The sequence below is a fragment of the Mauremys reevesii genome, linkage group 2, assembly GCF_016161935.1.
Source record: "Mauremys reevesii isolate NIE-2019 linkage group 2, ASM1616193v1, whole genome shotgun sequence".
Classification (NCBI taxonomy): Eukaryota; Metazoa; Chordata; order Testudines; family Geoemydidae; genus Mauremys; species Mauremys reevesii.
In genome coordinates this window covers 57,050,593-57,074,605 of record NC_052624.1, presented here as the reverse complement: position 1 = coordinate 57,074,605, position 24,013 = coordinate 57,050,593, and the positions used below count along the sequence as shown (strand labels likewise).

The 24,013-nt window shown below is 41.4% G+C and overlaps 1 protein-coding gene across 1 annotated transcript in view; it reads right to left on the bottom strand.

The window, feature by feature from the left end:
* The window catches only part of HDAC9 (histone deacetylase 9), a 666,736-nt gene that overhangs the window by 63,538 nt on the left and 579,185 nt on the right, over positions 1 to 24,013 (bottom strand). The window contains exon 27 of the mRNA XM_039523937.1: positions 15,548 to 15,666. Within this exon, the coding sequence (XP_039379871.1) occupies positions 15,548 to 15,666 (119 nt within the window). The remainder of the gene's footprint in view (positions 1 to 15,547; positions 15,667 to 24,013) is intronic.

The following is a 24,013-nucleotide window of genomic DNA, read 5'->3' as shown; positions in this document are numbered from 1 at the left end:
CCTTCCCTAGTTCTAGCCAATTGTTTACTTCTTTTACCTGAGGATTTCTCTTGCCTTGGCATATTAGGTAAAATATTGAGAAAAGGTTTGAAAAACAACTCTCCTTGATGCTGGTTCCTTTGAGGCTGGTTATGGTGGGCAATACAAACCATTAGCACCGAACAGATTGTGAACTGGCAGAATAAGACTGTATGTGCAGGCAAACTAGTCAAACATCTTTAAAATAGTCCAGCATTGACCTACATACAGGGCTGGCTCCAGGCACCAGCGAAGGAAGCAGGTGCCTGGGGTGGCCAATAGAAAAGGGCAGCAGTTCTTCCATTGTTTGGGCGGCACGTCCTGGGCGACGGCCGTGGTACTTCGGTGGCAGTTTAATCAGTCCACTTCAGTCTTCGGAGGCAATTCAGCGGCGGGTCCTTCACTCCATCTTCCTCTTCGGCAGCACTTCAGCAGCAGGTCAATGAGGTTCTTCTGATTTTTTTTTCTTTTTCTTTTTTTTTTCTTGCCACTTGGGGCGGCAAAAACACTGGAGCCAGCACTGTCTACATATAATGGCATTTGTTTCTCAAAGCACTAGGGCCTTAGAATGAAACTTGTAAGAGCTCTTATGTAGCATCACCTTGAAGTTTCTTTATATGGTATACGGTAAATCATCTAGAGCAGTGGTTCTCAAACTATGGGGCAGGCCTCACAAGGGAGGCATGGGAATGTGTCAATGGAGGTTCAAGCTTTGTGGTTTGGGTTTTTTTTAAGAACTCTGGCTGTCAGCCCTGGGTGGCTGGGGCTCGTGCTGAAGGACCATGCACACGTTGGAGGTTGGTCTCTCCTCTCCTCCACCCCCAAATCCTCATCTGGAGGTGGTGGGGCTCCGGCTGTCAGCCCCCCGGTGGTAGCAGCAGCACAGAAGGAAGGGTGCCAATGGGGCACTAAGTCTGCTGTGAAAAGTGATATTGCTGAATATCACTTTTCACATTGCCGCCCTTCCTTCTGTGCTGCTGCTGCTGCAGCACTGCAGAGCTGGGCACCCAGCCAGCAGCTGCTGCTCTTTGCTCTGCTTTCAAAGCTGGGTGGAGCTTTATGTGCTTAGGGGGTGGGGGGCTGTAAATGACTACAGACACAAAAAAGGGGGACCTGGTCAGATAAGTATGAGAACCACTGATCTAGAGAGGATCCAAACAGTATACAGCTAATTCATATATCAGTTCCACATCTAACAGAATAAATTTCTCAGTTCTGATACAGACAGAGTTTTGGAATCTTCTATATTTCAAATGTATTACACTAGAAATGCAGATTATGTGTCTGATCCTACACTCATGGAAATCAACGGCAAAGCTGTAACTGATTTCAGTGATGTAAATTCAGGCCTTAGAAATGGAAGATGTGAATGAGTGATGGAATGCTGCCAACAAGCTTGACAACTGTTTTGATGAGAAGAATCTACCACCCACTCTATCGCATGCAATAATTCAACCAGTATTAAAGAAATTGCTGCAAGAGATCTCAAAAACTCCCATTGTTTAACCTCCCTTTCCTAAGCAAGCTAATGGAGAAGAAGCCAAAACTGCGATTATCCCAGATCTCTCTTGATCAAGCCTGGGTATAGTAAAGGAACCAACACTTGTTGCTTTGATAGATAACCTTCTCTTGTCTGTAACAGGGGAAGTTCATCTAGGTGGGCCTTTGTGGAGCCTTTGATACCATCAGTTACCAAGTACTCCTGACCCGTCTCCAAGAGGCAGCAGGAGTGGATGGAAATTCCCTGCTGGAGCCACCTTTCTCTGAGATTGAGATTCACATTATGGACAACTGTCCCTCCATTTCCAAGTTCTCACCTGCAGAGTTCCACATCTCCTGTACATCAGAAGTAAACACTGTCTGCTTTCCACCCCAAATCACCCCTTAGATGAAAAGCAGCAGGCTAACAGGGAATCCAGAAAAAAAAGGTAATTCTGAACTCTCAAAGCTCATACTCTGTTGGGCTGGCTGTTTGCTTGTAGAGAGAGGAAATATAATACAGCGTCAGTGTGACACAATAACAATGGAACCCTACAATTTATATTTTTTTGTAAACTAGAACTGCACTTGAAAGGATACCAAACCAACATTCATTTTCTATGTTATCTATCATATATTTATATGGGCTTCCCTTGCCGGTCTCCTTTATAATAATATTATGATATATGTATATTACAGTAAATCCCAGAAGACCCAATCAGTATTGGAACTCTGTTATGCTAGGTGCTGTACAAACACAGAGGAACACATGGTTCTTGCCCTAAAGAGTTTACAGTCAAGCTAAGGTACTCGGTATCAGACTTTACAACATTCTCTTGTGAGCCCTCTGGACAATGCAAAGTACGTCAAAAAACCACAGAGGATCAGTTATCGGAATAGCCAAAATAGTTACTGAGAACAATTTATCAGTCCTGGTGAAAGAAAGCAGCAAATTCATGCTTACAGAGACAAGCCTGAGCAACTAAGTTTAACTCCAGATCAAATCTCCCCAAAGATTAAGGGCTTTAGTTCAGATCCACCCCTTTAAAACATATTACAAATCTAATGCCACAGACAAACTGAAGAGAACTTCAAGAGATGATGTAGCAATTTTGAACCTGGGAAAAAACTTCAGGAGGCCAAAGATGACTGAAGAGACACAGAGAAAGAACCAAATAATTTGTTTCGATGTAAGACAGCAGCTGTAATGAGCACCCAACAAAAGAACAAAATCCACACAAAAATATTATTTACTACCCCCTGAGACTTCATAGATTCTAATGTTATAAGAGACCATTATGATCTAGTCTGGCTTCCTGCATAACATATGCACCGTAGAATTTCAACAAGTAATTCCTAGAGCAAGTCCATAACTCCTGGATGGGCTAGAGCACACCTTTTAAAAACACATACAATCTTGATTGAAAGGGTTCAAGTAATGATGGATCTATCATACTAGATAAGTTGCTTCAAAACATGTGTCTTATTTCTAGTCTGAATTTGTCAACTTCAGACATTGGATTTTACATTAAAGACCCCTCTACTGGCAGAGCAGAAAACAAGGTTCAAATTACCCATTCTACCTCTGAGATCTGAGAAGCACCACCAGGACCCAATAAGGATGAGGGATTGATCTGCAGGATGTGTGCACAGCTAATCCAAGAAGTGGGAGCTGCAGAGCACCCCTAATTTGCACATTAAGTTTTACAGCAGAAGGCAATATGTCTCTTGGAAAAATATTGATGCTTAGGATGTTAGTGAGTCCTGTGCTGTGATTAATGAGACAGGCCCTGTGCTGACATGAGAGGGTGCCCCATTCCCTGTGCTGTTATAGGAGAGTTCCCTATTCTCTGTGCTGTGAATGGTGGGATGTGTTCAGTGCTTTACAACTGTTTTCATTAGTCACATTAGAAGTATCCGATAATGCAATATTTATTTCAACAAGCTTAGAGAAGTCAATTTGACTTTCTTCAGGAAAAATGCACAAGAATACCAAGCCAACACATCCTGGGCAATATAATGTGCCTGCAGCACAATAACGTAGAGTGAGTTGGCACCCATGGATTCCATATACTTGAGCAACCGTGCATCACTAATTTGACACAGCAGTAAGTAAGTATCCAACCTGACACTGAATGATTTACTCTTTAAATGCCTGCAGTGGCATCTTTTCCTACTGCTAATTGTTGATCTCATTTTGCACCCTGGTGTCAAATAGTCTCCCTGGGATAAGAGAGTAAAAGGACAGGAAAACTTCAGCAAATCATTATAGCTCTTAATGAAATGCAGTTCTCAAAGAAGATAACAGACCCCAAAACATCTTAAGTCTTGCTTGACACTTCTCTGTTTACAGTTTTTATGGAATGATCACCATTTAATGACCAATTGCCAATAATACTTACTTAAGTGGGAAAATGGTATCAGGGACTTTACTGCAGACAGTATACTAAGGACTATACTATAAAACAAAGAGAAAGCAATTCACGTAAAGATATTACAGGAAGAAATTCTCTATGATAGCTAAATTTGAAAATTTTCAGAGTGGTACCGTGTTAGTCTGTATCAGCAAAACGATCAGGAGTACTTGTGGCACCTTAGAGACTAACAAATTTATTTGGGCATAAGCTTTCATGAGCTAAAACCTACTTCATCGGATGCATGCTGTGGAAAATACAGAAGGAAGATATATATACACAGAGAACATGAAAAAATGGGTGTTGCCATACCAGCGATAATGAGACTAATCGATTAAGGTGGGCTATTATCAGCAGGAGAAAAAAAACTTTTGTAGTGATAATCAGGATGGCCCATTTCCAAGAGTTGACAAGAAGGTGTGACTAGGGGAAAAAAATTAGCATGGGGAAATAGTTTTACTTTATGTAATTGTTGCTTTTACTAGATTCAACAAACTGCAAATTTATGACCAGATCTGGCAGTCCTTTCTTAGATCTGTGTGTCTAGTATATTCAAATGGCAAGAAAATATGTCCTAGCACAGACTATAGAAATTAACTATAAAACAAAGTACAGGTAATACCAGCTACATCTCAGCATTCCAGATAAGGCTCAGCAAGCCAACCCAGAATCTTGGAATATCATACACTCAATATCATTTCTCCTTCCTCCATTTCATCCATAATGGAGATTTTTCATTATTCCAATATCAAAAAATGGTAATTTATTCTCATATATTTTTTATAATAAACCATATATTATACTGATTTTTTTTATGTTACATTATTGAAAGTTTAATAAAAGGTTAGTCATAAAAGAGAAATACTAAGATTATTCAGTAACTGACATGGGCTTTCCCCTTAAATGTTTTTGGATTATATTAAAATGAAGGTTCTTATATTGCACTTGATCCACACAAAGAACTTCCAGTAATATCAATAGTTGCTCTGTATAAAGATCAAAGGCAGCAGTATATGGTCCTAATTTTGGTAAATCTTTTATTGAGTGCTACAGTAAATGGCCAATGGAATATCCATAGTAGTACACTGTGTGATGAAAGGTGCTATAGAAAATGGTCCGACTGATAGATAACATGTAAAAATTTATACAAACTGAACAGACAATCTATATATTTGTTTTGCATTTTTCATACAACTGTGTATTGTGCAACAAATTAATTTCATAAAGAGTCAGGCTTCAGTATTACTTTTCTTCAACCCAGTAATATATACGCACATACATACTTGATGGTGTGGTGTACAGATTTGATTGGCATGTGCCCTGTCAAGCTTTTGGGCCAGATCCTCAGCTGAGGAAAATTGGCATAGTTCCACTGACCTGGGGATACACCAATTCACACCTGCTGAGGAGAGTGCCCTTAGATGTTTGTGCATATATTTACAAGTAGCATCGTTAAGGAAATAATGCTGAAACTCTCTGCCTGCTAAGCCGATAGAGGCTGTCAGCTGCATAGGAGTGCCATTCTATCTGGATCATGATAGCTTGCTGAAAGAACAGCAATACAGAGAGAGAGAGCCTCCCATTGCATAGGGCCTCTCAACAAACAGTTTTTGTAATTGATTTAACTCACCAGTGTAGATAGAGTTATACCAGTACAAAGGTGTTTTGTAAACTCTGCACAAACATTATGGAGTTTCACTGATTTAACCAATTAGTTTTTCTGTCAATTTAGTTAAATTGGTACAAAGCTGTGTGCAGACAAGCTCTTAGTAACTTCAGCATGAGAGTAGTGTTCACATGTACTCCAGTTCAGGAAAGTACTAATGCATATGCTTAAGCCAGGGGTGGGCAAACTAGGGCCTGCTGGCAGGATCCGGCCCCTCAGGGCTTTGGATCCTACTCGCGGGATTGCCCCCCATGGCGCTGTGGACCCCATGCCTCTCTCAGAAGTGACCGGCACCATGTCCCTGTGGCCCCCGGGGTGTGGGGGGAGAGGGCTGCGTACGTTGCCTTTGCCTCCAGGCACCGCCCCCACAGCTCCCATTGGCCGGGAATGGGGAATGGTGGCCATTGGGAGATTCAGGGGAGGTACCTGGAGGCACAGCAAGGGCAGAGCACGCGGAGCTCTCCGCCCCCTCTCCCGCAGGGGCTGCAGCTTCCTGGAGTGGCGTGGGGCCAGGGCAGGCATGCAGGGAGCCTGCCCTGGCCCCAGTGTGCACTGCTGCCACCCCAGAGCCGCTTTAGGTAAGTGGCGCCGGGCCAGAGCCTGAACTCCTCCTGCACCCTGTCCCCCAACTCCCTGCCCTAAGCCCCCTGCCTGCACCTCGCACCCCTCCTGCACTCCAACTCCCTGCCCTGAGCCCTCCATACACCCCGCACCCCTCCTGCACCCCAACCACCTGCCCTGAGCCCCCTCCTGCACTCCGCACCCTTCCTGCACTCCAAACCCCTTCCCTGAGCCCTCTTATACACTTCACACCCCTCCTCTGCCCCAATCCCTTGCCCTGAGCCCCTTCCCACACATCGCACCCCCTCCCATGCCCTGCACTCCCTCCCACACCCCAACCCCCTGCCACAGCCCTGCATACAATTTCCCCACCCAGATGTGGCCCTCAGCCCAAAAATTTTGCCCACCCCTGGCTTAAACCCATCCCTGTTCAGGAAAGCACTTAAGCACATATGTATGTATTACACTTAAGTTTAAGGCTTCTATTCTCTGCTATAAGTGAATTCAGCTTGGAGATACTGTAGTAACAATTGTAGGGAGCTGGGTGTGGGTCCCTGATCCTCAGCTGTCTGGTCCCAATAGAAGCTAGAGAACTATATGGCCTACTCTAACTTCTACTGCTAACACAAGATCCATAACAGACCCTATGCCAGTGGAGGATCAGGCACCATGGCTTCACCATGCCGCCCTCCTGTTTTGTCACGTAACTGAACCACCCCTTTCCCTTTCCTTACCCTGGAGGTGGTGTCGCTGGTGCAGAGGACACAAACAACTTTCCACCAGCAAAGAGTTCCTGTGCTCAGGAGGAAGTACTCCGCTGGTTATTTCCAGTTGTTTAAAGCCCACTTTGCACTAAGCAGACCAAGGAATCCAGTCATAAACTAGTTCAATGGGACGTAAGCATGTGTTTAAGTATCTTCCTGAATTGGGATCATGGAGCCTGAGGAGCATTTCTGTGAGCAAGGAGACTTGAATAAAGTGGGACAAAAAAAGGCAATTCAGAGTGAAAAGGGGGTAAAATCTTGACAACTGGGAATGGATGGACTAGTTTGGTAACCTCCATCCAGCCTTCTTAATTAATCAAATCAGAATCTTTGGAGGACAGAGAAATTTAAGTTAAAGATCAATGTCTTTTGCTCGAAAGATTAAACAGTGAATGAAGGAATGTCACAATCAGTTGGGGAAGAAGGATTGCATGGGAAAGTAGGTTCAAAAAAAAGGAGGGAGAAAAAAAGAAGAAAATATTAAAACCAAAAATTTTTAGTTTTTGTTTAAAACCATAACCCAAAATGTTTCAGCTATATCACAACATTTAATAGAAAATACTATATTTTCATTCAAAAATATATTTTTTTAAAAGTTAGGGCTTGTCTACACTTAAAACTCTATAGCAGCACTGAAGCGCTACAGCAACAGCTACAATTTAGATACTACCTACACTGACAGGAGAAATTCTTCCACCAGCACAGGTAATCCACCTTCCCCATTGACTTAGTGCTGTCTACACCCCTGAGCAACATAGTTAGGCTCACCTAATTTTCTAGTGTAGATGAGGCCTTAGATGAAAAGCCATTTTTCACCAAAAAAAAAATTGAGACAAATTTATTTATGAAACCTGTTGGGAGGAGGGAGGATTAAGATCCTTTAGGAGATGTTAGAAATATGGATAGTCTTCATGTAAGCATATACTTTTTATTATATATTTATCCACAACCCACCCTTTGAAACCTTTTCATCACTGATTTGGTGAGGTAAAGGTTCCTTAGAATACATTTTAACTCCAGTTAGGTTGCCTACCTATACAATAAAAAGAATTAATAAATAAGATCATATATCTGGTCAAAAAAATTTTTTTCTAAACAAAATTTTTAGTTCTCAAAACATTTCAACCAGCTCTCAGAAATTAAACTCAAATTATTTACAGCCAAATTTAAATGAAAATGGCATACAGAGCAATTGTGAATAGAAACTCTTTCTCACATTTTTTTCATTAGCAGCTTGAACCCCGAATACACAGCTGTATTGTGTTCCCATGCAACACATTCTATGTTGTGGTCCTGCATAAAGCCAAATCTTGACTCTTTGGCAAAGCCTAATTAACAGGGTTTGTGCACCCCTCTGAGAGGAGTGGTGGATGAAGGAATCCTCCCTTCAGCAGCTGGCAAGATTAACTGGGGCCACAATTGCAGCCTCAAAACTGCAGAAACACCAGTAGCCCCTCTGCATTCTTTTCATAGAGTGTTTTTACCAGTGGATCCACATGGCCCACTGGTCATGCCACCTCTCTCCCTTATTGCCTTCAAAACCCTTCTATAGAATTCCACTTTATGGTACGGCTTCTCCATGGCTCAGACCCCCATGCACTGCAACTGTGCCAGTTCTTCCACCTTTGACTCCTTCCACATCCTTTCAACAGACAGCTGGATTTGGCTCATAAATACTTGGTAAGCTGACCAAAAAAGGAATAGCTCTAGCTGTGGACTGTGCAATAAGTTAGTCTGGTGACAGATCCTCCAGCACCAGCATTACTATCATCACAGGACTCAACTGTGCCTTTAAACTGCAGTGCTATATTAGGTATGGCAAGGAGCACCACCGCCCCATGGGAATAACAGAGAGAGACTCTGCTTCACAGGCCATGCCTGGCATTGAATGGGAGCCAGCTGAAAGGGTATGGAGTAGTCGTTTGCTGCTGATGTATTCATTTACTGTTCAGAAGCTGAGACCGGGCAGTGGCCCAGACTACACTTATTTTAAATAAAGTAACATGCAAAAATGTGTGATTGCATTAATACAGGCTATAAATTAAGTATGCTTCCCAAAATAAACAGATGTAACAGGCTGCATTCATTGGACACATAGCTGGTGAGACGAAGGCAGCTGGGAGTCTAAGGGAGTTAGCCAGCTGAGTTCACCAGTGGAGGAAGGTTTTTTTATTTTGTTTTCTTTTTTCCCCCTTCCCTTAACTTGCAGGTAACTCCACAAGGAAGAACCCATAATGGGAGAGAAATGATGTGTTCCCAACACCACTGCTAGCTCTTTCTTTTCCTGAACCTGTGGAGTACCGAGTCAGACAGGTATCCTGACCCTGGAGGCATCTACCAAGATCCTGGTTTTGACTTGCTTGGAATGCAGCCTTCATGTCCAAGTCAATGAAAGCCAGGCCAGGGAAATCACCTGGTGTGAGAGATGTCTGTTGGTGGAGTCCTTCAGGAAGCAGGTAAGAGAGCTGAAGGAGGAGGTCGCTCATTTGTGTAGCATCTGGGAGCATGAGGACTACATTAACAGGATGCACATGGAAATATCTGGGATGACGGATGCTAGCCAACTACAGATGACTACAGCAACACCAGAGGAGGAAAGAGAACTGGCTGCTCTGTGTGGAGGAGATTGGCTCCCTGTCACCTAGGGTAGGACATAGTGCTCCATCCTCCATGCAGGTCTCATTTCCAATGTGGTCAAGAACCAGTATGCTGTACTGGCAATGGGAGGTGACCCCAATGACTGAGGAGGAGTAGCCATCTGACATTAAGCCTGGGAGGCTCACAGCACCTAACAGGTGGAGTGCTGGTAGCTGGGGACTCCCTTATGAGGGGGATGGAGGCATCCATCTGACCAAGAAAAGGAAGAACATCTTAGCCCATCAACTCACTAACCTAGTGAGGAGGGCTTTACACTAGGCTCAAAGGGGGCAGGTGACAAAAGCTTACAGATAAGCATAAAAAGGCAACCTTAACAGACAGATGTTGTGGGGTGGGAGATGGAAAATTACAATAGGGTCATAGGAGCAAAAAAATAGAAATCAGTGGGGGAATCTGCTCAACATCTTAGATGTCTATACACAAATTCAAGGAGTATGAGGAATAAACAGGAGGAACTGGAAGTATTAGTGCATAAGCTAAATTATGACTTCATTAGCATCACAGTGACTTGGGAAATCTCATCACTTCAGTATTCATATAGAGGGGTATATCTTGTTCAGGAATGACAGGAAAGGAAAAAATAGGGAGGAGGTGTTGCATTATACATCAAGAATATACACATTTGTTCTGAGGTCCAAGGAAGGAGGTGAGAGTCAGACCACTTGAACGTCTCTGTGTAAAGATAAACGGGGGGGAGGGGGAAATAGGGGTGATATCATGGTTGGGGTATACTACAGACAACGAAATCAGAAACAGGAGGTGGATTAGGTGTTTCTAGAACAAATAACAGAAATATGCAAAACATAAAACCTGGTAGGAGTGGGGAAATTTAACTACCAGATGTCTGCTGGAAAAGCAATATGGCAAAACACAAAATTTCCAATAAGTTCTTGGATTGTATTGAGGACAACGTTTTGTTTCAGAAATTGGAAGACATAAAAACAACAGGACAGTCATTTTAGATTTTATTCTGACCAGTACATAAGACTGGGTTATGAATCTGAAGGTGGAAGGCAATTTGGGTGAACGTGATCATGTAATGATAGGTATCATGATTCTAAGGAAAGGAAGGATTGAGATCAGTAGGGACAATGGACTTAAAAAACCCCAGACTTTAAAAAACTCAGAGAACTGATAGGTATTGCTGCCTAAGAAGAAAATCTAAGGGAAGGCGTTCGGAAGAACTGTCAGTTTCTCAAGTAAGCAGTATTAAAGGCACAACTTAAACTATTCCAATGTGAGGGAAAGAATCATAGAATATCAGGGTTGGAAGGGACCTCAGGAGGTCATCTAGTCCAACCCCCTGCTCAAAGCAGGACCAACTAGGAAGAATAGTAAGAGGCCAATATGGCTCCATAAGAAGCTCTTTAATTACCTGAAAATAAAATATTAATCCTACGAAGAATGGAAACATGGACCAATTGCTAAGGAAGTGAGCAAAAGACTAGGACAAGCATGCTGTTACAAATCAGAAAGACTAAGGCACAAATGAGTTACACCTAGCAAGAGACATAAAAGCCAATAAGAAGAAATTCTTTAAATACATCTGGAGCAAGAGAAAGATGTAGGAAAGTGTGGGTCCTCTACTTAGCAGGAAAGGAGAGCTAATAACTGTCAACATCAAGAAGGCTGAGGTGTTTAATGCCTATTTTGCTTCAGTCTTCACTAAAAAGGTGACCAGATAATCAATACAATTAACATTGACAAGAAGGAGGAAGGACTGCAAGCCAAAATAGGGAAAGCACAGGTTAAAAACTTTTTAGATAAGTTAGATGTATTCAAATCAGCGGGGCCTAATGAAATTCATCCTAGTATACTTAAGGAACTAGCTGAAACAATCTTGGAACCATTAGCAATGATCTTTCTGAACTCATGGAGGACAGGTAAGGTCCCAGAGGACCGGAGAAAGACACAAAGAGGATTGGGGACCAGTCAGCCTAATTTCAATACCTGAAATGACACTGGAACAAATTATTAAATAATCAGTTTGTAAGCACATAAAGAATAATAGGGTGAGAAGGAATAGCCAGCATGGATTTGTCATGAACAATTTCCTTCGGTGACAAGGTTACTAACCTACTGGATAGGGGAAATCTGTAGATGTGATATATCTTGATTTTAGTAAAGTTTTGACATAGCCTACTTGACTGTCTCATAAGCAAACTAGGGAAATGTGGTCTAGATGAAATTACTATAAGGTGAGTGTACAGTTGGTTGAAAGACCGTACTCAGAATACGATATCAACTATTTGCTGTCAAACTGGGGGCATATCTACTGGGGTCTTTCAGAGGATAGTCCTACTCAATATTTTCATTAGTGATTTGAATAATGGAGTGGAGAGTAGGCTTATAAAATTTGCAGATTACACCAAACTGGGAGGGGTTGCAAGTACTTTGGAGGACAGGATTAGAATTCAAAATTATCTTGACAAACTGAAGAACTGGTCTGAAATCAACAAGATGAAATTCAATAAAGACATATGTAAAGTACTTCACTTAGGGAGCAAAAATCACATGCACAGCTACAAAATAGAGCATAATTGGCTAGGCAGTAGTAGTGCAGAAAAGGTTCTGGGGATTATAGTGGACCCCAAATTGAATATGAGCCAACAATGTGATGCAGTTGCAAAAAAAGACTAATGTCATTCTAGCGTTTGTTAACAGGAGTGTTGCATGTAAGACAATTGTTCTGCTCTACTAAGCACTGGTGAGGACTCAGCTAGAGTACAGTGTCCATTTCTGGGTGCCACACTTTAGGAAAGATGGGTATAAATTGGAAAGCATCCAGAGGAGAGCAATAAAAATGATAAAAGGTTTAGAAAAACCTGACCTATGAGGAAAGGTTAAAAAAATGGGCATATTTAGTCTTGAGAAAAGAAGACTGAGGGGAGACCTGATAGTCTTCAAATATATTAAGGGATCTTATAAAGAGGATGGTGATCAATTGTTCTTCATGTCTACTGAAGGTAGGACAAGAAGTAACGGGCTTAATCTGCAGCAAGAGAGATTTAGATTAGATATTAGGGAAAACTTTCTGGACTATAAGGGTAGTTAAGTTCAGGAATAAGCTTCTAAGGGAGATTGGGGAAACCCCATCATTGGAGGTTTTTAAGACAAACACTGGTCAGAGATGGTCTAGGTTTACATGGTTCTGCCTCAGCACAGGGAGCTGAACTTGATGACCTCTGAAGGTCCCTTCCAGCACTACATTTCTATGATTCCATGAGTACAGTTGAGTTACACCAGGGATGTATTTGGCCCAGTGATTTTCTCATTTGGATGATCTATCTTCATCCTTTTTCTCCCAGTTCTTCAGAACTAGAACTTGCTGCTCTGTTTACACATTACAGCTATTCCTCTGTGACTGTGCTCTGATTGAAGGCCATAAAATGCTCTCCACCCATGGTACAGCATCTCTATATTGCTTCTTTACCAAGTGGGGCAAATAGTCAAAGAATCAGTTTTCCTTCTTTGATGTAAATGCCTTAATTCTCAAAGATTGTACTGGCTCACTGGAAATCAGGGAGACCAGTGTATTAAATGGGTGCAAAGCACTAAAAATATGTAAATGAAATGACAATAATAGTTTGGCTACAAGCTACAGTTCGGCTTGCAAAAACATGCTAACATTTCTCTGTGCACTTGCTTGTATTGTACATGTTTTACAAATCTGAGAAGTAATCAATGATATAACTATTTCTTCATGGATCCATATTTCGATTACCATTGTACTTCTTTAATATGGAGTTTGTCTCTCAAATGTTAGATGATTTTTTGTTATAGGCTGTATGCACTTTTCTCTGCACCATATACAGTATGATATGCTCTAAAAACGTATGGTGGAATGTTGAGTATTTTGTTTTGGGGAAATAATAAATTCCTTTAGCTCTGTACAAAGAACTTTATTCATCCTTTAGATATGTGATTATTATCTGGGCCTATATTTGCTTTTCCTTTACTTTAAACAAGAGCCATTTACTGTAAATCATCTTTTTGTTTACATTTATACTGGTGTGTATGTGTGGCCTCTTGTACTAAAATTCTAAGATGATTTCAGGTTCTGTAAGAGCTACGTAAAGGAGGTAGAGTGGATTCAGAATGCAGAGTGGATGAAGAAAAATTTATCTGAGTTGATTTTAAAAAACAAGATATTCCTTTTCTTCACTCTCAGCGTGAAATTCACTCCATTCTCCTTCTCGAGGTTGGGGGCGGCAGAGGGGCAGGGGGGGGGGGAGAAATAAGATACATCCTCCAATATACTGGTAGGTTGTGGAATTGCTGCACAGCCCATCCTGCCTGGAACAGCAAGTGGTACCTCTCAAGCCCACTGAGCAAGGGTTCCTGGCTGTGTCATCCAGAGAAGTAAGGATCCCTCTGGACCAACAATTTTAGAGTCATTGTGAAGCCCTCTTGCCCTGCACACTGAGAGTGTTGAGCTCATGCAATCACAACTCTACCCATTCCCCTTATTTCTAAAGGATAATGATAAGGACAGTGTAGCATGGAGGGACGTGCATGAGCCCTCCGCCAAGGAGGGATTTCACCCCCCGGTGCATATCTTTGCAGAAGAAATTTAGAGATATAAATTAAAGGTATTTTTTTATTTGCACTCTGCATGAATGTCACAATGCAGATAACATCTCAACCTTAAAGGAGTTGGCAGTCGAGCTTCTTGGCTGGTCAGCTCCTTACCATGGCCAGGTTCTTGTTTCCCCTCCATTCCCACTGCAGATTAACACCTCTCACTGGTGTTCAAGGATTTATTGAGCTAACCTTTACACAGTGCTCCCTCCTTTGCACATCAACACACAACTCCCACTGACTCCTATGGAGTGCTTTTAAATTACACTAAATAAGGATCTGGATTAGTCTGTTTTGTATTCCAGCATAGAATGCCAACAGTGTCATATATATTGCAATGCTACATTGCACATTGCTCTACATGTTGTTATTGGGCCAGATTTGTAAAGGTATTTAGGTGCCTAAAGATGTAGCTACCTAGTGTAATTTTCAAAATCACCGTGTCACCTAATTCTTATTGATTTCACCTAGACTGTTTTGAAATTCCCACTATATGTCTAGCTGCATCTTTAGGCACCTAAATACCTTTACAAATCTAGCCCACAGGCAAGAAACAGATTTTGGCCAAGATTTTCAATAGTGGTTAGTGATTTTGGGGTCCCCGATTGGAGACACCTTAAAGGGGTCTAATGTTTGGAAGCTGGTGAGCACCCATCCTCTGAAAATCAGGCTCCTTCAGGGGCTTAAACTGGGCATCCAGAAACTGAGGCACTGCAAATCAGTAGTTTCTTTTGAAAATCTTGACCTTCATGAACAGTGGTATAAATCAGGAGTAACTCATTCAGTGGGTTACAATGGTATAAAAACAATGTGAGATCAGAATTAAGCCTCCAAAATTTAACATGTTCTACACAGTTTAAAAATGACTAATTTATTACCGTATTTGTAAGTGAGGCTTGTTGAAAAAAAGTATGAAATCACTGAAAGGTTATTTGAATGCCAACAAAATAAAGAACAGGAGTACTTGTGGCACCTTAGAGACTAACACATTTATGTGAGCATAAGCATGAGCTGTAGCCCACGAAAGCTTATGCTCAAATAAATTTGTTAGTCTCTAAGGTGCCACAAGTACTCCTGTTCTTTTTGCGGATACAGACTAACACGGCTGCTACTCTGAAACAAAATAAAGCTTTCAAACCTAGATGAAAATATGTCAAGAGGCTCTGCAACAAGGAGTGAGCTAGAAAAGCTAAGAAATAATTTTATTTGTATCACATTCAAGTGGTTCTTGAGAGTTCTATGGCTACCCCCACGGATTTTAACTAAAGGACAAATTCTTCTGTCAGTTACACCAAGGCAATCTCATATGCGTATAAATGAGGGCAAAATTTGGTTCTGAAATAAAGATCCATCCCAGAAGAAATTATCAAGCTAGAAAAAAATAACCACTTTATGACTATACATACATTTAGCTGTGACTTTGTACCCGCCTAATGGAGCATCGTGGCCTTCCACAGCATCAAATCCAGCTGATACTAGGACAATGTCCGGATCAAACTCATTGGCAATTGGCATAATCACAGTCCTGCAGAATAAAAAGGCAGCCAGTTACAAACTACAGGTCATACCTTCATGAAGCATACTGCTTGGCATGATCCCCAAAATTCACTATACAATAACAAAAGTCTGGGCAGCAAAAACATTAATGTCTTCCTTTAACTAAATTCATCATCATTATATGTAGTCAAAAAATTCTACTTTTCCCATCTCTGCTTTTGTTCTTTTTCTTTTCCAATTTTCTAGGATTTCTTTAAAGTACAGGTACATGTGAAAACTTCTAATATTACACACACATCTGTGCCTGTTTTATCCCACTGCCTATAAAAAGCTGTCTCTTCCAGGGGAGTGACTAATGGTTTACAGAGAATATTCAAAGCCTCAGTGGAAACCTGGACTGCTCCAGTGAGTGCGAACTTGGTGTAAATTTGAACTATAAATTTCTGTTGGGAAAATGTTTGCTTTCCAAACATTTTTTTTCTTAACATTTTAAAATGTTTGTCAAGGTGGGGGGTGACTCTAGCAAAGGAAAAACATGAAATTCCCTTAATCAAATCCAGGCTACATTGTCAAGCCTTTCCAAGGTCAAGCATAGCAGGAATGTGACAACCACAAAATAGTGACAGCAACCCCTGCTGGTTTCAGTCAGATAATTCAATGCTTCACATTCCCAAATGTTCTAGTTTTTTTAACCCTTTCCTTCACATAGGTTTTATCCTGGGTTAGGATTTTTATTGTTTAGCTTAGCTTTTATCAGCATTTAAAGATTTCTTTAAAGCAAATGTATTAAAGAAAAGGTAAAACTCAAGCTGGATTCACAAATATTTTCTTTCACTTGACTTGTCAGGATTCATGCTCATACGTTGGCTTAAAAATTACAGGTTCAAACGCTGATACTTTATTATTGTTGACTGTTTAATTCTGAAGGTCTTCAATAATATTAAAAGTCAATTGTATTAATTAAGATGTTAATCTAAATTCACTAACTCCAGAATTCCAGACTTCAGACTAAAAGTCTTCTTAAAATTAATATCTTTATATACCATGTATGATAGCACCTGCCTCATTTTAAATTACATGTGCATTCTCTTACTGATACTGCACATAGGAAAAAGAAGAGCATGTTAAGGAGCTAGACTTCATGTTAAATAAGTTAGACTGTTAACATTCTGTGTGATTTTTGTTTCTGCATTTTAACTTCCTTTGTTTTGTTCCAAATTGCTCAATAGTACGCTTAACACTAGGGACCATATCCTGCACTCTTTACTCCCACAAAATTGAGTTGCAGTCAATCGGAGTTTTATCTAAATAATAAGTGTAGGGTCAGGACACTAGAGAATCAAATTGCTGTCATTTTAGCTCAGAAAAGAGGGTAGTTCAACTTTACTGCAGGTCTGTTATGCTTATTCCATTGATATTGCACTAAAGCAATACAATGCAAGTATACAGAAAATTCCATAAAGACACAACAGTTATTACATAATTACCTTTAAAGAAAGCTATGTTGAAAGAACGTTAAGTTTGTAAAGCAAGTAGTAAAAAGTTAGGAAATGCCTGGGCAGCCTTAATCCAGCCCCTGGTACATATTTATTATGATACAGCATTTAAGTCCATGATTACTGCCTCATTCACCACACACCTTCCAACTTCTGCAACAAATGAGGCAGGGGCCCTACAGACATCAGCCTTCTTCATTGCACAGCCCCAAATTCACCCTGAGAGCCTTGTGCATCCTGCACACTGAATGAGACAGGGATGATGTGAAGTCCCAGCCCAGGTCCTGATTCTAACTCCCTTCTCCCTCATACTCCCATCTCCTCAATCTCCCGCTCTTGACCTACAGCACTGCATCTCTCCTGCCACCCTATCACCACCCCGGTTCCTCATCCCTCTGCATTCTAGTCATATTCCTTATCCAAGCTGCCAGCCTGCCAGCAGAGGCAGCATTGAGAGCACAACAGAGAACAATTGCAAGGGAAGTCCTGCTCAGGCTCGCAGTCCTGGGATGGCACATGCCTCTGTGGGGAAGGTGCATGAGTAAAGCTCCATGTTCAGCGCAAATGCAAAACAACACAAAATGAAAAAGAACATAAAAAATGGCATAAAATGAAAATGCACCCTACAGTAGCAGCTCCTGCAGCTCTTGTCCTGCAGGGCTGGATCCAGTCCTGCTCCGAGTGTTGCAACCTGGCACCTGGGATCATGGTGCTGCTCAGGTTTGCCCCGCCCTCTCTGATGAAGGGGCAGCCGGATCAAACCTGAGCAATGCTGCGAACCCACGTCCAAGCCCAGGGCCGGCTCCAGGGGTTTTGCCACCCCAAGCAGCCAAAAAAAAAAAAAAATCCGTGATCGCGATCTGCGGCAATTCGGCATGAGGTCCTTCGCTCCGAGCGGGAGTGAGGGACCCTCCGCTGAATTGCCGCCGAATATCTTAAAGTGCCGCCCCCCCCTCCAGAGTTGCTGCCCCAAGCACCTGTTTGGTAAGCTGGTGCCTGGAGCCGGCCCTGTCCAAGTCACAATGCCAGGCACAGGGAACTGAGTCTAGACCTGCAGGACAGGAGCCACTGCTACAGAATGAGTGTGGGTGGCCTTTATCTGCAACCCCTTGGGGCCTCCCAACCCCCAGGTGCAGGACCTAACCCCCTTCCCCAGAGTTTTCCACCTCCTGCAGGCAGGACCCAACCCCTCACTAGGTCCCCCCAACCCAGAGGACAGGGAAAATATATAAGGAGGAATAAGTGAGGGGTCCTCAAGACTAATGAGTGACCTGGAGAGCTGGGATTCAGTAGGGGAGGTGGAATATTTAAGGGGGGTAGGGAAGGGGTTTCTGGACCTAATGGGATTGGGTAGGCTGAATGACCTAGGACAGGGGTGTGACAGGATGTTATCAGTAGCATTCTGATCACTGACATTGCTGTAGCTTGGAGAAGGCTGCAGGCCCAGCTGAGGGCAATTGCATACTTTCTGATGGGGAATTGTGAGCACCTGGGTGACAATCACTAGGTTAACAAGGTAATTGGGGAGAATAGAAGGAGAGGAAACAGGAAGCCAGGGGAGCTCAAGAGGAGCTCAGAAGGAAGCACAGAGAATCAGCCTGGGCTGGGCTGGGCAGGGCAGGGCAGTCAGGGCTGTAACCCTGTATTGCACAAGTATTGTTATGTAAGAGGGAAATAAATGCACACCGTGGTGAAAGATAAACAACCCAGTGTGTATGTTTGTGACGGCAAAACCATCTGAACTGCCCAGGCTGTGAGGTTCACCAGGTACCAGTGGAGGCACTCTGTGACAAGGAGAAATATATAGGGGGGCATGAGGGTGCCTGGATAATGGGTAAAATAAAATAAAATAAAAATAAATTCCTAAAACAAAAAAAATATATAAAAAATAAAAAGAATATCATGGGCTCTACACACGAGCAGCCTGGTCATCATATAGTAGCTGTAAATGGATGGATCATGCTCACTACAGATTGAATCTTTGGAAAATTTAGCTTCCAAATTCTAACCAGTTTCTAGTGAGCGAGCATATGCAAACTGAGACTATTACTCAGATCCTTATAACTTGACCACATTTGGTCACAGTTCCATTGGGAAGCCAATAGGCTTATCCCTGATATCAGGGCATCCCACCCCATCCCCTGACCAAATTTCAAGTCCCTGTTCCAAAGCCTGGAGACACTAAAGTGTCTCAGTGAAATGGTTATAAGAATTGTTTAGCTTAGGCAAAACGTGTTTTTCCCTAATCTTGTTCTCAGAAACAGCTCAATCGTTTTAGCTGAAACTTCCCAGAAAAATTCAGACTGAAGCAAAAATGCAGCATGGAAAATTTCAGCTCAAATGGTTAAATTATGGGAAAGTTATAAGTAACTGAAAACAGCATCTTACAATGGGACGTGTCAGGCATCCATACTTATAGGCATCACTATTTAGCACTATCTATAATGGTAGTAAAAAATTTGTACAGCGAAGATATATGGAAACCTCCAGACAAAAGAAAGAGATGGCGATTACAATGATAGTAACTGGAAAGGTGGGAATGACATTTAGAACGGTTCCGTCAGTGATAGCTGAGATAATAAGGGTGAGTAAACATCTCAAAATGCTTTTCTGAACATTAGCAAAAAGAAAAAAAATGAGAAATTCTGCTTTTGAGAATGCAGATATAAAGTGTCAACTTGGATGAATGTATTTCACAACAGAGCAGTACCGCCACTCCCTCCACAAAACAACAAGGTTACTTTACTAACTATGGCAGACTTTTGCTAGTATGATTCAGCTTATTGCACACAGAGCTGGCTTGTGAAGACCAGAAAAGCTATGTCGTTGCTTCCTCTCCCTTTCATCCCTCCAAATTTGGGGGTAACTGGAATATCAGACTTAATCTAATTCATCTTTCATGTTTTAATAATAAAAATATATTTATAGTTCTTTTCTTTGTAAAATACTAAGGAAAGTATAATTTGATTGCTAGGATAGAAAGTTAGTCCCTATTTCCTTCTAAAAATCATTAGTTGTTTATGGTTCTCACTACAGCAACCCAAGGCTGATCTTTGGCTTTCAAGAAAACCATGGCTGCAGGTTCACTGATTTTTGGGAGGACCCACATGGTAATGGATTCCAGTGCTCCATAAACTGCTACTGATAGCACTAATGTCGCTCTCCCCCTCAAACCTAGCAGCATGAATCTAACCTGGTTCCTGTGTTGAACAACCAATATGATGTCTGTAAACATGAAGGGGCAGTTCATCATGAAGGTATAATGCACCTGGTCTAATGGACTACATGTAGAACTGAAAGCCAGGGACGTCTCCTCTCTGAGTCCAGCTCTGACAACAACTCCTTCTATGCCTTAGGCAAGTGATGGAAGATCTTTGCCTACATTCCTCCATCTATAAAACCAAGACTGTGACACTTTCATACCCTATGGGGTTGCTGTCATGAGTAATTTGTTTGACTTGAACATATAGATAATACATTTCACCAGAATGCACACCAAACCCTGTCGTCACAGTGGCTCTCACAGATCCCCAGCTCCTTGGCTTGTCTGGACAACTGTCCTTTGCAAAACCTTTTAGAAGTTGACCACCATGCAGAGCCCTGTTCAAGCAACTGGGCTGCACATCACCAGGAGGCTGGGGGCCCTTTAAGATCCATCCCTTCCCCCGCACATACTTGAGGTTCAATTCTTCCCTGAACCCAAGTTTTGTTTAGCTAAGGGGAGAGGGAACAGTCAGAGAGCAGGTTACAGCTCCCTGATCCTGTGCTGGCCTGGCCAAGCATCCGAGAGAGCAGCCCTGGGACCTTGTGCTAGTGAAGGATCTGCATAACACAGAGAGCTCCACTATGACCTACCCTCCCTCAGGTACACCCATGACACCAGTGTGGGGTGGGGTAGTTGGCTGCTTCACTGAGTTTGCACCAGAGTGAGTTCACCCATGCCATGGCCAGCTTCAGCCAAAATATGTCTGGATCTGAACATTACAGAGGAAAAAAAAACCAGTAAAATTACATTTGGGTGTATTCTAAAGAATCATCTTGTTAGCCATCCCTAATTCCTCAGGACATATCTATGCTCAATAGTATATCACATCTGACAGGTTCTGGTTATGATGAATGTCAAAACACTTTCTTACAGTCCCAACAAAAATACTCTAAAAAGCTCTGTAGACAGAGGCTGTATCCAAGATTAAGACTAAGGATAGTTATTATTTTATCTGGAGGGGAATTAAGAATTAGATCCAGGCAGTAGTGCACTAGGGGCCAAATTCTTCTATCAGATGCAGTAGTGCAACCCTATTGAAGCCAGCTGGGCTGCATGGGTGTAACAGAACGCAAAATCTATTACTAAGATATTTCTGAGACTTTAGATGGAATTACCATTGTCTGACTAGATCTGACTTTTATATTTTAACTATTACTCATACCCTCCACTTCTTCCTTCCCTTGCTAAAGAAAAAAAATCCAAAAGAGAGAGTTATTTTCTGTTATCCTGTGTCATACAGAGCCATACTTATTGGATATAAAGTATTCACCTGAAAAGAACAGTAGGATTCTAGGGACTTCCCTGCTCTTTCTTTCCTTTTGCTGTGTCACTAATTGCACGTCACATTTTAAAATCTTGAGCACTCGGCTCATGGCTTATATCACACCAGAGTTTACTTCACTCCATTAAGCCTGACAGGTATAGTGGAGCTGTCTCCTCTGACTCAAGACAATGCAGCCCCTCCTTTAGTTTGATGGTGCTGGAAGTGGACCATGTGACTGGGAATTTGAAGAGATAAATTTTAGATCCACAAAAGAGATTTCCCCATAGAATTAATGCATTCAATTTGGGCATGCTGCTGTCTGAAAAGAAGCCATGGGACAGCTTCCAGTTGGGTGTAATCCTAGAGAAAACATAAGCATGTGTTCTTTCCCCTCCCCAGCAGTATGAACATCAGATGCAAGACATTATAGTGACTTTACCATTTACTTGATCTTATTCCTTTTATTCTTCTATTCTATTTTTGTGGTTTTACAGCACATGGGAAGCATGCTCCCAAACATTTGTTCTCCCAGAAGACATGCAGAGAAGTATCCAAACCAGAAATTCATCTGGATGTGCCACCAAACAAAGCCAAAGATCTCCAGAGAAAGGGCTAAGTTGACATAAATGACCACTCTAATTGGGCAGTGTTTATAATTTAAGAGGAAGCAAGAAGGACAACCTACACAGAACATTGAGGATGGTAATAAGTATAACTGAAAGGGCAAATCTAAAAAGTAGCACTTTCCACCAACAGTTCTAAAAGTACTTTATACATGTTAACTAAGAAACACAATGGTCCACATCCTCAGCTGGTGTAAATCAGCATAGCTATGATCTGGCCCAACATTCCTTTAAAGTAAGCATTATTATACCCATTTCACAAATGAATAAACTGAGGCAGAGTGCAGGTAACTAACTTGCTTAAAGTATCACAGTGATCATAAGGAAAAACCTGGACAAAAAACAGAAATAAAGAATCCAAGTCCACTGTTTTAGTTACTAGACAACACTAAGTATTATTTATTCAGTTTCCCCACTCCCACCTTTTGCTGAATATACATAACACATTAGTTCTAATATACCTAGTTTTTGATCCAAGAGGGGCCCTCCCTTAATTTGAATTATTATACTGCTATCTACTAAGACTCTCAATTTCCCATCTCAAAGAAACAATATCAGAGTTGCCTCCACGGGACTGAAAGTTACATATGTTCAAGTATGTTGCTGAACCCAGGCGCAGTGAATAGATCAGTGAAGCCCAGGAGGCTGAGCCCCAGCATTTCAAAGTGTATGCAATACTTGTTGGGAACAGTGCCTTATGGTATCTATTACTTTTATGCATTGTTTTCATGTATGTTTTAATGTAATATAATATCACGTAAGTTACTTACTTACATGAAAGAAAACTATGTTGTATTCACACACACACACACACACACACACACACACAAACTTCAGGTTAATTTTTTCTGTATTAAGTACAGTTATATCTCCCAATCAATCTAGCTAATCTCGGATATGGCACTAAATCAGAATAAATGGGGTTTTAAAACAGGAATGAATCTCTAGCATAATTAATGGACTTTCCCTTCTTAGACCACAATCCTACCAACAATTAAGCGAGTGCTTAACTTTATTACTGTGAGCAGCCCCACCAATTTCCATTGAATCAAAGGGTTTAAAGGCACCCTCAGCTTTGCATCTTTTATTGTTCTTTTTATTTCATTTTTTTCGCTTTTGCAGCTTACATTTTTGAGCCTGAGATTATTATTCATAGGTTTCTTTTTAAATGAATAATGATTTGGGCATCCCGCCTGAAATTTTCCTAAGTTCTGTTACAACTGGAATTGCAACATCAACAGCAACCAAAAAACATAAGAAATATTTACTACAATATGTGCTGATCCTTCCATTTTTTTTAAATTATTATTTACAAAGGTGGTTTTCATGTAATTACCAGGGCCCTTCTACATTTAATCTATGGCATGCCTAAATCCGATCCACTGAATTAGTTCAAAAATAACCAAAGATGGGCAAAATAAATTAGCAAACAGAGGAAATATTAGAAAAAATATTACTTTGAAGTTTTCAGAAACTACAAAGAAGGAGTTTATGGTATTGTCACACGAAAATATCCAACTTCTAAAAGCTATGACATACAGACATCCACAATGAGAATTAATATCTATATTCAGATTTGCTTAGCAGTGTTTAGATATAGGGTTTTAAGATTGGCTCAATATGGAGTCAAATTTTAGGGAAGTTTAGATCCATAACCATGGCCAAGCTTCAGTGTTCAAATATGTGACTGTAGTGCAAACCCATCCAGAATTTACAGTTTGCTATTG